Genomic DNA, 12,668 nt, shown 5'->3' with positions numbered 1-12,668 from the left:
CGTGCTGGTCCTTGTTCCTCACTGGGGATAGAGGGAAAAGGATCACCCCAAAAATGGGGATAGGGACACCCCAAAACCTGGGACAGGGGCTGGAGACACCGAGTCACCCTAAAACCCTGGATGGAGGACACCCCAAAACCCTGGAGAGGGGACATGGGGGACACCCCAAAACCCTGGAGAGGGGACATGGGGACACCCCAAAACCCTGGAGAGGGGACATGGGGACACCCCAAAACTCCAGGGATTGGGATACTGGGTGACCTCAAAACCCCGGGGTGAAGGCACCAGTCACCCCAAAACCCGGGCTGGGGACACGGTGGCATCTTGGGGACACGGGGACATCCTGGGGACATGGGGGGCACCAGTCACCCCAAAACCCCTGGGCTGGGGACACAGGGACAGCTTGGCGATATGGGGGCACTGGGTGACCCCGAAACACGGTGGCATCTTGGGGACAAGGGACATCCCTGGGGGGAGGCGCTGGCCCCAGAGGGGACAAGCACCAAGTGCCACGTGACAAACGCAGAGGGGACAAAGGGCAGCCAGCCCAGGCCCAGGTCACTCAGTGTCCCCCCTGCCACGTCACCCCCCTCATGTGACACCACGGCAGCCCTGGGGACCTCCCGCCCCCCCCGGTGTCCCCCCCCGGTGTCCCCACGCACCCCCATAGTAATACTGATCCACCGTCTTGAGCCAGCCCACGTCGTCGTGCGAGTGCGGCACCAGGTGCACGTTCAGCATGTCCGGCCGGGTCGGGGGGCACGACTGGGGGGGTTCGGTGGGGCTCGGACCGGGCCGGGCCCGCGGCACCCCCGGAACCCACCGGGATCCTCCGGAACCCACCGGGATCCCCCCCCGGCGTGGCCGTTGAGCTCCAGAAGCGGTTGCACAACCAATGCTCCCAGTTCCCGTTTCCCTCAGCCGTCCCCAGCCCGCCCCAGCGCTCCCAGTCCGCCCAGTTCCCGTTCCCTCAGACCGCTCCGCTTCCCCCCGTCAGCGCTTCCCGGTGTCCCCAGCCCGTGGCAGCGCCCGTTATCCAGCCCCCACTGCCTGGCCCGTATCCCCGGGCAGTGCCGGTGCCCCAGCCCGCGTGTCCCCGGTGTCCCGGTCCCACCTGGTACCCGCAGCCCGCGGCCGCCCCGCTCAGGAGCAGCAGCAGCGGCAGCGCCGCCGCCCCGGGCACCGCCATGGCACCCGCGCTCACGTGACCGCGCCCTCACATGACACGCGGGGCCACTCCGCCCCACCATGCGCGACAGCCAATGGGTGGCTGGCAAAAGGGGCTGCTGCCACGCCCCGCATTCCGATTCGCTGATGGTGCTCTAAGGGGCGAGGCGTAAGGAGGGCAGGACGGGGCCGACAACAAACGGAGCCAATGAGAAGGAGCGGAGGGCGTGATTGACAGCTCGCTGGGAGGGCGTTTGCAACGGCGGGAAACGACCAGTGGCCAATGAACGGCGGCGGCTCCCAAGGCCCCGCCCACGACGAGTCACCCTCAGAGCCCCCTCAGATCTTCCGAGTGCCCTCAGAGTCCTCTCACAGCCCCCCTCAAACCCTCTGAGCCCCTTCAGGGCTCCTGAATCCTCTCAGAACCCCTCAGAACTCCTGAATCCCCTCACGGCCCCCACAGAGCCCCCCTCAAGAATCCCCTCAGGCCCTCTCAGAGCCTGCTCAGAGTCCCCTCAGACCACCCGAGTCCACTCAGAGCCTGCTCAGATCCTCAGAGCCCACTCCAAGTCTCCTAAGACCCTCAGAACCCCCTCAGAGCCCCTCAAAGCCTCCTCAGAGTCCTTCAGAGCCCCTCAGACCACCCGAGTCCCCTCAGAGCTCCCTGAGAGCCCCTCAAATACTCCAAGGCCCCTCAGAGCCCCTCAGACGCCCCAGGACTCCCCCTGGAGCCCCCCAGGACTCCCCCTCCCCATTCCCCTTCTCCCCCATGCCCCATTCAGGTACAAACAAACCACAGCAGTGCCAGGACCCCCCATTTTATTGCCCCCCATCCCCGTCACCACGGCGGGGACATGGGCTGGGGGTTCTGCAGGTACGACATGACCACGGCCGAGATGGAGAGCCTGTGAGGGGCACACACAGGTGTCAGAGACCCCCAAAACCCAGCCCGGGACCCCCACCCAGGGACCCCCACCCCGGCACTCACATGAAGCTGCTCATCATCTGCTTGGTGTCCTCGGAGCTGCGCGAGTTGGCGAAGCTGATGAAGGAGCAGTAAACGGCGATCCAGGCGCACCACTTGAGCTGGGGAGGGCCGGGAAAAAAGCCGTGAGACCCCCCAGGAAAAACCCATGAGACCCCCGGGAAAAAATCCATGAGACCCCCGGGAAAAATCCGTGAGACTCCCGAGGGAGCGGCGGGGATGGGGCCTGAGAGGCCCGGAGAGCACAGAGACCCCCCGGAGATGGGGCCTGAGACCCCCGAGGGCCACAGGGGAATAGGGCCTGAGACCCCCGAGATGGGCAGGAGAGCCCAGAGACCTCCGGAGATGGGGCCTGAGACCCCCGGATAGCCCAGAGACCCCCAGGGATGGCCCCGAGCCCTTAAGGGGCTCTCTCTGATCCTCCCTCCCCCGAATTCCCCTCAGAACGGCACTTGGTTCCCATCCCGGTGCCCACCCCGGTGCCCATCCCGGTGCCCACCCCGGTGCCGCACCTTGAGCATGAGCCCGCACATGCTGAACACCATCCCCAGCAGGTTCATGTAGTCCGGGGTCGGGTCTTCCAACGCCGGGTTGGTCTCGGTGGCCGGGGGTTTGTACCTGGCGGAAAACGGGGGCTCCGTCAGACGGGCCGGGGCACCGGGACCCCCGGAATCCCTCCCGGTTCTGCCGGTCCCGGTTCTGCCGGTCTCACCTGGCCACCTTGCCGGGTCTCCGCGGGTCCGCCATGGCCCCGCCGCCGCCGCCGCCTCTTCCGCCGGGGCCGCCGGAAGGAGCCCGGCCCCCGTGCCGGCGCCGGTTCCGCCCCCGGTGCCCGCTCCGGTCCCGCCATGGCGTTCCCGAGGCCGCGGCCCGCCCGGCCCGAGCTGCCCCGGCAGCGGGTGCAGAGCCTGCAGTGCGGGCAGGGAGCGGTGCGGGCCGCCCGCTTCAACGGTAAGACCGGAGACAACGGGGGGAAACGGGGCGGGAGGAGAGAGCAGGAGCCGGGGATGGAGGTTGGGAAGCGGGATGGGAGTGCCGGTGTGGGGGGTCCCGGGATCACCCGGTGTCACGGGCAGGGGGTTCTGGAGGTCTCCCGGTGTCCGGTGCGGTGGTCCCGGGTATCCCCCGGTGCTCACGGCCGTTCCCCCCGCAGCGGACGGCAATTACTGCCTGACGTGCGGCAGCGACAAGACGCTGAAGCTCTGGAACCCGCACAAGGGCACGGCCCTGCGCACCTACCAGGGCCACGGCTACGAGGTGCTGGACGCCGCGGGGTAAGGAGGGGCTTCGGGGACCCCTCCCCACCTCGGGGAGCCCCCCCAGCCGCGCTTACGGGGACGGGACCCCAACCCCCGCAGATCCTTCGATAACAGCCAGATCTGCTCCGGAGGCGCCGACAAAGCCGTGGCGCTGTGGGACGTGAGCACGGGGCAGGTGATCCGCAAGTACCGGGGACACGCCGGGGTGAGGAGGGGTCCGGGGGTGGGATTTGGGGAGGGGGATTGGGATCCTGCGTGCGGATCGAGGTTCTGATTTCCTTGCTTGTCCCACAGAAAGTGAACTGCGTCCAGTTCAACGAGGAAGCCACGGTCATTGTGTCCGGTGAGGGAGTGGTTTGGGGGGCACCCTGAACCCCCATTTTCCCCTCTGCACCCCCATTTTCCCCCCTGAACCCCCTTTTACCCCCCTGAACCCCCTTTTTCCCCCCCTGAACCCCCTGAACCCCCTTTTTACCCCTCTGAACCCCCTTTTTACCCCTCTGAACCCCCATTTTCCCCCCTGAACCCCCTTTTACCCCCCTGAACCCCCTTTTTTTCCCCCTTTTTACCCCCCTGAACCCCTTTTTTCCCCCCTTTTCCCCCCTTTTTACCCCCCTGAACCCCCTTTTTCACCCCTCTGAACCCCCTTTTACCCCCTGCACCCCCTTTTCCCCCCCTGCACCCCCTTTTTCCCCCCCTGAACCTCCTTTTTACCCCTCTGAACCACCTTTTTACCCCCCCTGCACCCCCTTTTTTACCCCCCTGAACCCCCTTTTTCCCCCCTGAACCCCCTTTTTCCCCCCTTTTTACCCCTCTGAACCCCCTTTCTACCCCCCGAACCCCCCTTTTTTCCCCCCCTGAACCCCCTTTTACCCCCCTGAACCCCCTTTTTCCCCCCTGAACCCCGTTTTCCCCCAGGCTCCATCGACTCCTCGGTACGCTGCTGGGACTGCCGCTCCCGCCGCCCTGACCCCATCCAGGTGCTGGACGAGGCCAAGGACGGCATCTCCAGCGTGAAGCTCTCAGCCTACGAGATCCTGACGGGGTGAGGAGCGAGCCCCCCACCACTGGGACACCCCCAGAATTAGGGGGGGACCCCCTAAACCTCCCCGTGCCTCCCCACAGCTCCGTGGACGGGCGGGTCCGGCGCTACGACCTCCGCATGGGGCAGCTCTGCTCCGATTACATTGGCAGTGAGTGGGCTCCTGAAGCCTGGGGGGGCTCCTAAAGCTTGGGGGGGCTCCCAAAGCCTGGGGGGGCTCCCAAAGCTTGTGGGGGGCTCGGTTGGATCCCCCAAACCCCTCTGTGTGCCCCCAGGCCCCATCACCAGCGTGTGCTTCAGCAAGGACGGGCAATGCGTGCTGGCCGCCAGCCTGGACTCCACATTGAGGCTGCTGGACAAGGACACTGGGGAGCTGCTTGGGCGAGTATGGGACCCCCTAAAGAGTCCCTGTACCCCTTGGGGGCTTTGGGGGACCCCCTGTGAGCCCCCCATGCCCTCCCCAGGTACACGGGCCACCGCAGCACCACGTACAGGCTGGACTGCGTCCTCAACGAGCTGGACACGCACGTGGGCTGCGCCTCCGAGGACGGCCATGTTTACTTCTGGGACCTGCTGGAGGTGAGGGGGGGTCCCAGGGGGACAGGGGGCTTTGGGGACACTCCCGAGCCCCCCCTGACCCCCTTGATGTCCCCCCAGGGCTCTCTGGCGCTCAGGCTGCCCGTGGGCCAGGGCGTGGTGCAGTCCCTGGCCTTCCACCCCAGCCTGCCCTGCCTGCTGGTGGCCACGCAGGGCCAGGTGACGCTGTGGCGCGAGGACACCTTCCAGCCCGAGGGGGACCCCGACACCTGAGGGGGTCCCCAATAGTGGCAGGGACCCCGGTGAGACGAGGAATAAACCCCCATGGAGACCCTGCCGTGCTTTATTGGGAGCTCGAATAAATAAACAAACACAGGCATGGAGGGGAAGGAGGGGGGACAGAGGGACACACGGACAGGGGTGCAGGGGTGGGGGGCAGACACCCTGTGCCCCCCAGGGGGGCTCACCCCAGTGTCCCCCACCTTCCTGAGGGGGTCAGGGGGGCTCACCCCACTGTCCCCCACCTTCCTGAGGGGTCAGGGGGGCTCACCCCAGTGTCCCCTACCTTCCTGAGGGGTCAGGGGGGCTCACCCCAGTGTCCCCCTCTTTCCTGAGGGGGTCAGGGGGGCTCACCCCAGTGTCCCCCACCTTCCTGAGGGGGTCAGGGGGATTCACCCCAGTGTCCCCCACCTTCCTGAGGGGTCAGGGGGGCTCACCCCAGTGTCCCCCACCTTCCTAAGGGGTCAGGGGGGCTCACCCCAGTGTCCCCCACCTTCCTGAGGGGGTCAGGGGGGCTCACCCCAGTGTCCCCCACCTTCCTGAGGGGGTCAGGGGGGCTCAGCACATCCAAAGCTGAGCTTGGGGGTCCCTCAGACCTCAGGTGTCCCCCAGGCCTTGGGGGTCCCTCAGGTCTCAGGGTTCCCTCCTGGGGGTCCCCCAGGTCTCAGGGGTCCCTCCTGAGGGGTCCCCCAGATCTCAGGGGTCCCTCCTGGGGGTCCCCCAGGTCTCAGGGGTCCCTCCTGGGGGTCCCCCACACCTCGGGGGTCCCTCCTGGGGGTCCCCCAGATCCCAGGGGTCCCACCTGAGGGGTCCCTCACACCTCGGGGGTCCCATCAGGCCCCCCAAAGGCCTCAGCACTGCGAGCGAACGTCTCGGCCACGAGCAGCGGGAACACGAGCGAGGCATCGGCGTAAACCTGGCCCAAAGCAGTGGGGTCAGGGGGGCAACCCCGACCTTGGGGTTCCCCAAATCCCCCCCCCTGAGCCCCCCAGGACCCCCCTCACCTTGACGGGGGTGGCGTCCATGCGGATCTTGCCCCAGGACACGGCCTCGTCCGGCCGCGCGCCCGAGTCGGAGCCGTCGAACTCCTGCGCTGTGTTAACGTAGACGGAGAAATCGGCGCCGTTCCTCTGCCAGGGGGGCACAGCAGGGTGAGACCCCAGCCCCCTCCTCACCTTTGGGGGGGGTCCCCAAGCCCCCTCCCCAGCACGGGAATCCCCTCACCATCAGGTTGGCATTGGCGATGTGGTGCTTGACCAAGCCCCCGCCCAGGATGATCATGCCGGTCTTGTGGGCGAAGATGGCCTGGGTGTTGATGAGGCGGAGATCTGCGGGCACAGGGAGGGGTCAGGGTACACTCAGGGCACCCCAAATCCCTGGGGGGGGGCACCCCAGGGGGATGGACACTGACCCTCCACAATGTCCAGCACCAGCCCCGGGCGTTTGTAGGAGTGGAAGAAGATCATGTCCCCCAGGGAGCCGTCGGTGAGCGCGGGGCTCAGCACCGGGATGTTGTTCTGTGGGGACAGGGTGGGGGGGACACACACACGGTGATAACGGTGACAGCCACGGTGAGACCCCCCCGTGCCCCCCAGCTGTGCCCCCGGTACCTTCTGGGCCCAGTAGCAGATGGACTCGGGGTTGTTGATCTCCTTGCCCAGCCGGGCGATCATCCGGGACGGCGTCCACCGCACGCCCTGGGGCAACCGCGATCAGGGACCCCCAAAACCCCGGCCAGGGGGGCTCAGGGACCCCCAAAACCTCACCCATGGGGATGCAGGGACCCCCAAAACCTCACCCCAGGTGTGCAGGGAGCCCCAAAACCTCACTCATGGGGTTCAGGGAACCCCAAAACCTCACCCCAGGTGTGCAGGGACCCCCAGATCCCCACCCTGAGTGCTCAGGGACCCCCAAAACCTCACCCTGAGTGCCCAGGGACTCCCAAAACATCACCCCCGATGTGCAGGGACCCCAAAACCTCAGCCCAGGTGTGCAGGGACCCCCAAAACCTCACCCCAAGTGTGCAGGGACCCCCCCAAACCCCCACCCTAAGTGTGCAGGGACCCCCCAAGGCCCCCTCCCAGCAGGATTGGGGTCTCCCCACCCTCACCTGCGTGTCCTGCTCGTCCACCATCCTGTCCAGGATGGGCATCAGCCAATCCTCGAACTTGCAGTAATTATCGTTGGGCACCAGCAGGTTCCCGATCCTGAGGGACCCCAGAGTGACCCCAGAGTGACCCCGAGGTGTCCCCAGGGTGTCCCCAAGCCCCCCCTCAGCCCCCCCCCCCGGACCTGTTGATGCCGTTCTCCCGCCAGGTCCCGGCCCCGCAGGTGGAAGTCCCCGATGTAGGTGGGGGCCAAGCACTTGATCAGGTCCTCCTCGACCCCCCCGGCCGTGGTCACCAGCACGTCCACCTGTCCGGGGGGGGGGGTCAGCAGGTCAGGGACCCCCAGGACCCCTGCCCAGGGTGGGGGTCAGCACCTCAGGGACCCCCAGGTGTCATCCCCTGACCCCCCAGAACCCCACAGGTGACCTGGGGACACCCCAAGGAGCTCCTGGCCATGGGGCCAGCGGGACAGCATCACTGCCCGATGTCCCCATGCCATTGTCACCGTCCCCTGTCATCCTTGTGTCATTGCTGGGTGTCCCCAGGCTGTCCCCATGTCCCCCTGTCCCTGTCCCTTGTCCCTCTGTCACCATGCCCCGCTGCACGAGGTATCGGATGCTCTCCCTGACGCCGGAGCTGACGAGGTTGGAGGTGAAGCCCAGGAAGATGGTGCAGCCCGAGGGCTCCCGCGGCCCGGCCATGGCCGCTCGCTCCCGCTGCTCCGCGCTCAGCGGCTCCAGCTTGGCCGCGATCTGCGGGGAGGGCACACCGGGGACGGGGTGGGGGGGTCACTCCGGGCCGGGACCCTCCTCACCCTCCCGGTGTGACCCCAACCCCGCTCCCCCCACACCGGGGCCGCACCATGCGCTCGATCTCCGCCACGGCCTGCGCGAAGCTCGTGGCCTGGAAGCCGGTGGTGCGGAAGGAGCGCAGCAGCGCCGCGTGGTCCGCGCCGCCCGAGAAGTCGTAACCGCGCACCGGGAGGGCCTCGGCCGGGAGGGCCCCGCTGGGCCGCAGCACGGCCCGGAGCGCCTCTCCCGGCGCCGCCATGGCTCGGCCGGGCCGCTCAGGGCGCCGCCATCTTGGGCCACGCCCCCCGCGCCGTACGGCTGCGCGCTCTTCCCGCCTCTTCCGTACGGCTGCGCGCCGCCATCTTGCCCAGCCCTCCCGCCCGCCTTTTCCGTACAGCCACGCGCCGCCATCTTGACGGGACGGCGGCCGTGCAGGGACAAGAAACTCCAAAACGCGAAAATGGCCGTTGCACCGAGGAAGCCCCGAAACGGCCGTAACGCCCCAAAACCACCAAATTCACCCCAAACCCGCAGGGAGGACACAAGCTCCGCTCCAGTCCAATCCTTTAATACCCACGAACAGGCGGCAGCTTCCAGCCCCACCCAGGTCCCGGATCCGGGCCCGGTCCCCCGGAATGGGGGGCGCAGGGGGGACCCCGCAGGACGCGGTCGGAGCCCCCCCCTGCCCTCCCCTTTGCCGGTGTCAGGTCCGGAGCCTCCACACCTCGACCGAGAGTCCCCCCGAGGCCGCGGCCACCACGTCCCCGTCCACGCTGATCTGGGGGAGGCAGAGGAGCGCCAGGGGGGCTGGGGGGGCACCCCGGGGGGGGGGCTGCGTGCGCACACGCGTGTGCAAGGGCTGGGGACGGCTCCTCACCCCGTTGAGGACATCGTCGTGCGTCCAGGAGCAGATGGTGCGAGGGGGATCCGTGGGCACGTGGATCTGCGGGAGAGGCGGAGCTGGGGGTCAGCAGGAGCTCCCCAGGGACCCCCCAAGAGACCCCCAAGGTTCTCCCCCAGACCAGCTCCCCAAAGGACCCCCACCCGCAGCGTCCTGTCCGTGGACGTGGTGTAGAGCGAGCCCAGCGAGTGCCAGAGCCCCGTGATCTGCAGCCGGTGCCCCACGTCGAAATACTGCAGGAAGGACAGACAGAAACCCCTGGTGAGCCCCGGAGGGGGGGTCCTGCCCCTCGGGACCCCCCCAGAATCCCTACCCGGGCAGGCTGGAAGCTGCCGCCGCGGCTGCCGAACAGGTAAACCCGGCCCTGGTTGTCGCCAGCCCAGAGCTGCGAGCCCCGGTAGGACATGGAGAGCAGGTAATTGTCCAGCTGAGGAGGAGGAGGAGGATGAAGAGATGTCAGCATGGAGGGGACAGGGACGCTCTGAGGGGGGGGTTTGGGGCTGTGCCCCCACCTGCAGGCGCTGGCGCACGGAGCCGGCGCGGCGATCGAACACCACGAGCGTCCGGTCCTCGCTGCCCGACACGATGAGCCGCTCGTCGGCCGCCAGCGACAGCACCGCGCTGGCGTGGGGCTTGTAACTGCTCACCTGGGCCTGCCCGGCTGGGGAGGGGGCGTTTGAGGGCTCAGGGGGATCCCCCAGACCCCTCCCCAACCCCTTCAAACCCCCCCCAGTACCTCGCGGGTCGTACACGGTCACCGTCTTGTCGTAGGTGCCGGTGACGAGCACGTCGGGGCGGTACGAGAGGCACAGCACGGCCGCCTTCTCTCTGGGGGTGGGGAGGGGGTCAGGGGGGTTCAGGGGGGTTCGGGGACCCCCCAAAAGCCCCCCCGGGTTGTACCGGATCTCCCCGAATTGCTGCCCCTCGGCCGCCAGGTCCCAGAGCTTGACGGTGCTGTCCCAGGAGCCGGAGCAGACTCGGGCGTCCCTCGCAGCCAAGCACCAAACCCAGCCCTGCATGGGGAGGGGGGCACACAGGGGCTGCCACACCCCGAACCCCCCACCAAAAAGGGGTTTATTGGGGGGTGGGGGTCGGGTCCGTGCCCACCTTGTGGGTTCCGCTGCGCCCCGAGCCCAAGGCTTTGACCAGGACCTTGCCGGGGGGGCCCCGGCCCAGCTCGCGCAGGTCCCACAGGTTCACGTTGCGGTCGCGGCCCCCCGAGACGCACAGGGAGCCCCCCTGGAATGGGGAGGGGGCACGAGTGAGATGGGGGGACCCCCCCCCCGCGACCCAGGAGATCACCCCAAATTTTTGGGGTTTTTTTTTCCCCCATTTTTGGGTCTTTTCCCCCATTTTTGCGCCATTTTAACCCCATTTTTGGGGCATTTTCACCCCATTTTTGGGGCATTTTTTGCCCTCCATTTCCCTCCCAGTTTTTGGCCATTCCCCCCCTCCCATTTTTGTGCCACGTCCGCCCCCCATTTTTTGGCCATTTCCCCCTCATTTTTAAGAACATTTCCCCCCATTTTGGGGCCTTTTTCCCTCCCATTTCCCCCCATTTTTGGGGCATTTTCCCCCATTTTTTGAGGCGTTTTGCCCCCCTGTTTTTGGGCTGTTCTCCCCGTTTTGCGGGGCGTTTTGCTCTCCCATTTCCCCCCACTTTTGGGGGCGTTTCCCCCCCATCCCTCCCCATTTCCCCCCCATTTTTGGGTCCTTTCCCCCGTTTTTTTGGGCCATTTCTCCCCCATTTTTGGGGATATTTTTCCCCCCCATTTTTGGGCCATTCATCCCAATTTCCCCCCATTTTTGGGCCGTTTTCACCCCATTTTTGGGGATATTTTTCCCCCCCATTTTTGGGCCATTCATCCCAATTTCCCTCCATTTTTGGGTCATTTCCCCCATTTTTGAGAGCGTTTGTTTCCCCATTTTTTGGGCTATTTCTCCCCCATTTTTGGGGATATTTTTCCCCCATTTTTGGGCCATTCATCCCAATTTCCCCCCCATTTTTGGGTCCTTTCCTCCCATTTTTGGGGGCATCTTCCCCCGCCATTTCTGGGCCATTCCCCCCCATTTTTTGGGCCGTTTCCCCCCAATTCCCCCCCATTTTTGGGCCGTTTTCACCCCATTTTTAGGGATATTTTTCCCCCCATTTTTTGGGCCGTTTCCCCCCCAACTTCCCCCCATTTTTGGGGGTCCCACCTGCAGCAGCAGCACCGAGTCCACGGAGGCAAAGTGCCCCTCGTCCAGGGAGAAATGCTCCATGGGGGCGCCCCCGGCCCCCCAGCGCTCCAGGTGCTCCTCCAGGTCCTCGCAGGCGGCCGCCCAATCAAAGCCGACCTCTGGGGGGGCCCCAAAATTATGGGGGGGGTCCCCAAATTATGGGGGGGGGGTCCCGGACCCCATCCCAGGGACCTCAAGGTGGGGTTTGGGGGGATCAGGGGGGGTCCCCAAAGTGCTGGGGGAGCCCTCAGGGGTCCCCAAGAGACATTTGGGAGTTTGGGGGGGGAATTCGGGGTGGGGAGCATCAAGGGGGACCCCTAAAACCACGGGTGGGACCCCCAAAATCAAAGGGAGGACCCCAAAACGAGGGGTGGGACCCCCAAAACCACCGGTGGGACCCCAAAACCACAGGTGGGACCCCCAAAATCAAGGGAGGGACCCCTAAAATTAAGGAGGGGGACACCAAACCAGGGTGGTGACCCCCAAAACCAAGATGGGGACCCCCAAAATCACAGGTGGGACCCCAAAATCAGCAGCAGAACCCCCAAAATCAAGGAGGGGATACCTAAAATCAAGGAGGAAACCCCCAAAATTAAGGAGGGGGACCCCAAAACCACGGGTGGGATCCCCAAAACCACGAGTGGGATCCCCAAACCAAGGGGTGGACCCTCAAAACCAAGGGTGGGACCCCAAAACCGCGGGTGGGATCCCCAAACCAAGGGGGGGACCCCCAATATTATGGGTGGGACCCCCAAAGCAGGGCACCCCAAAGGTTCCCCAGCCTCAGAGCGGGGCGGGGAGCACGGGGGGGTCCCGAAGGGCCCCGGGGCGCCCCCAGACCCACCTGGCAGCACGGGCAGGGGGCGGCGGGCGCGGCGCTGCAGCCGGAGCCGCCAGAGCACCGCGTCCCGGGCCAGGTCCCGCAGGGCGCGGCACACGCGGGGCAGCACCCGCCGCACGTCGCGGGCCCGCAGGAAGCCGCAGATCCGCAGCAGCAGCTCCGGGGGGCAGCGCCAGGAGCCCCCCCGGGCCCCCCGCGCCCGCCGCCGTTCCCGGGGGCTCCGCGGGAGCAGCGGCGGCGGCGGGCGCGGAGGGCCCGTCCATGGCTGCGGAGGGGGTGGCGGGTTAGGGGCGAGCGCTGCTCGCCGTTCCCGGTACCGGGACAGCGCCGGAGCTGCCCCACCCGCCTCCCTCACCCTGCGCTCCCGGGATCCGCCCTAACCGGAAAACCGGAACCGCCCGCCGCCAATGCCCGGTGGTACCGGGGGTTCCTCATGCGGCTCGCCGCGGTACCGGGAGCCGCCCCAGCGCCGGCCCCGCTCGCCCCCTCCCCACCCACCTCCCCCTGCCCCGGTACCGGGTCCGGCCCCGCCGCGTCC

At 67.0% G+C, this 12,668-nt stretch overlaps 4 protein-coding genes and 1 long non-coding RNA gene across 6 annotated transcripts; 1 reads left to right on the top strand and 4 right to left on the bottom strand.

The window, feature by feature from the left end:
* Window positions 1-1,467, bottom strand: LOC141726123 (uncharacterized). Its single transcript, XR_012577522.1, has 3 exons — window positions 1,115-1,467; window positions 663-765; window positions 1-21 (listed from the first exon to the last, which is right to left on the bottom strand). It is a non-coding gene; the product is annotated as an uncharacterized LOC141726123 (long non-coding RNA).
* A 502-nt stretch (window positions 1,468-1,969) lies between these two features.
* On the bottom strand, window positions 1,970-2,999 carry WDR83OS (WD repeat domain 83 opposite strand). Its single transcript, XM_074530408.1, has 4 exons — window positions 2,865-2,999; window positions 2,665-2,770; window positions 2,156-2,253; window positions 1,970-2,072 (listed from the first exon to the last, which is right to left on the bottom strand). The coding sequence occupies exons 1-4, from the start codon at window positions 2,897-2,899 to the stop codon at window positions 2,006-2,008; spliced, it is 306 nt and encodes a 101-aa protein (XP_074386509.1). The 5' UTR covers window positions 2,900-2,999; the 3' UTR covers window positions 1,970-2,005.
* On the top strand, window positions 2,967-5,325 carry WDR83 (WD repeat domain 83). Of its 2 annotated transcripts, XM_074530397.1 has the most exons (9): window positions 2,967-3,103; window positions 3,306-3,426; window positions 3,511-3,616; window positions 3,706-3,754; window positions 4,330-4,456; window positions 4,537-4,604; window positions 4,729-4,834; window positions 4,918-5,032; window positions 5,111-5,325. In XM_074530397.1, the coding sequence occupies exons 1-9, from the start codon at window positions 3,001-3,003 to the stop codon at window positions 5,261-5,263; spliced, it is 948 nt and encodes a 315-aa protein (XP_074386498.1). In that variant the 5' UTR covers window positions 2,967-3,000; the 3' UTR covers window positions 5,264-5,325. The 2 variants fall into 2 exon arrangements, with proteins under 2 accessions (XP_074386498.1, XP_074386497.1); XM_074530396.1 differs by having other exon boundaries at window positions 4,729-5,032.
* On the bottom strand, window positions 5,316-8,461 carry DHPS (deoxyhypusine synthase). The gene is given in 11 exon segments (XM_074530390.1): window positions 5,316-5,638; window positions 5,681-6,185; window positions 6,274-6,399; window positions 6,494-6,597; window positions 6,681-6,786; window positions 6,880-6,966; window positions 7,380-7,476; window positions 7,562-7,581; window positions 7,583-7,684; window positions 7,968-8,129; window positions 8,239-8,461. Coding segments are annotated over 10 exon segments (1,095 nt in total). The 5' UTR covers window positions 8,428-8,461; the 3' UTR covers window positions 5,316-5,638; window positions 5,681-6,083.
* A 259-nt stretch (window positions 8,462-8,720) lies between these two features.
* On the bottom strand, window positions 8,721-12,626 carry FBXW9 (F-box and WD repeat domain containing 9). Its single transcript, XM_074530372.1, has 11 exons — window positions 12,512-12,626; window positions 12,134-12,395; window positions 11,269-11,408; window positions 10,177-10,308; window positions 9,970-10,082; window positions 9,806-9,897; window positions 9,582-9,730; window positions 9,383-9,496; window positions 9,213-9,302; window positions 9,046-9,111; window positions 8,721-8,946 (listed from the first exon to the last, which is right to left on the bottom strand). The coding sequence occupies exons 1-11, from the start codon at window positions 12,563-12,565 to the stop codon at window positions 8,872-8,874; spliced, it is 1,287 nt and encodes a 428-aa protein (XP_074386473.1). The 5' UTR covers window positions 12,566-12,626; the 3' UTR covers window positions 8,721-8,871.
* Between the last annotated feature and the right edge of the window lie 42 nt (window positions 12,627-12,668).

This window comes from Zonotrichia albicollis, chromosome 32 (assembly GCF_047830755.1).
Source record: "Zonotrichia albicollis isolate bZonAlb1 chromosome 32, bZonAlb1.hap1, whole genome shotgun sequence".
NCBI classification, from domain to species: domain Eukaryota; kingdom Metazoa; phylum Chordata; class Aves; order Passeriformes; family Passerellidae; genus Zonotrichia; species Zonotrichia albicollis.
Note: the sequence above shows the minus strand (reverse complement) of the source record. Positions and strands in the feature narration are given on the sequence as shown.

Bases quoted from the DNA above. Each gene is read 5' to 3' on its own strand.
- WDR83 (XM_074530396.1), top strand. From the start codon at position 3,001: ATGGCGTTCCCGAGGCCGCGGCCCGCCCGGCCCGAGCTGCCCCGGCAG. The intron at 3,617-3,705 runs GTGAGGAGGGGT...CTTGTCCCACAG, and splicing joins AGTACCGGGGACACGCCGGG to AAAGTGAACTGCGTCCAGTT. The intron at 4,457-4,536 runs GTGAGGAGCGAG...GCCTCCCCACAG, and splicing joins GCCTACGAGATCCTGACGGG to CTCCGTGGACGGGCGGGTCC.
- FBXW9 (XM_074530372.1), bottom strand. From the start codon at position 12,565: ATGAGGAACCCCCGGTACCACCGGGCATTGGCGGCGGGCGGTTCCGGT. The intron at 10,083-10,176 runs GTGGGCACGGAC...CTCCCCATGCAG, and splicing joins GGCGCAGCGGAACCCACAAG to GGCTGGGTTTGGTGCTTGGC. The intron at 9,112-9,212 runs GTGGGGGTCCTT...CCTCTCCCGCAG, and splicing joins CCACGGACAGGACGCTGCGG to ATCCACGTGCCCACGGATCC.
- WDR83OS (XM_074530408.1), bottom strand. From the start codon at position 2,899: ATGGCGGACCCGCGGAGACCCGGCAAGGTGGCCAG. The intron at 2,771-2,864 runs GTGAGACCGGCA...GTTTTCCGCCAG, and splicing joins AGACCCGGCAAGGTGGCCAG to GTACAAACCCCCGGCCACCG. The intron at 2,073-2,155 runs GTGAGTGCCGGG...TGCCCCTCACAG, and splicing joins CAGATGATGAGCAGCTTCAT to GCTCTCCATCTCGGCCGTGG.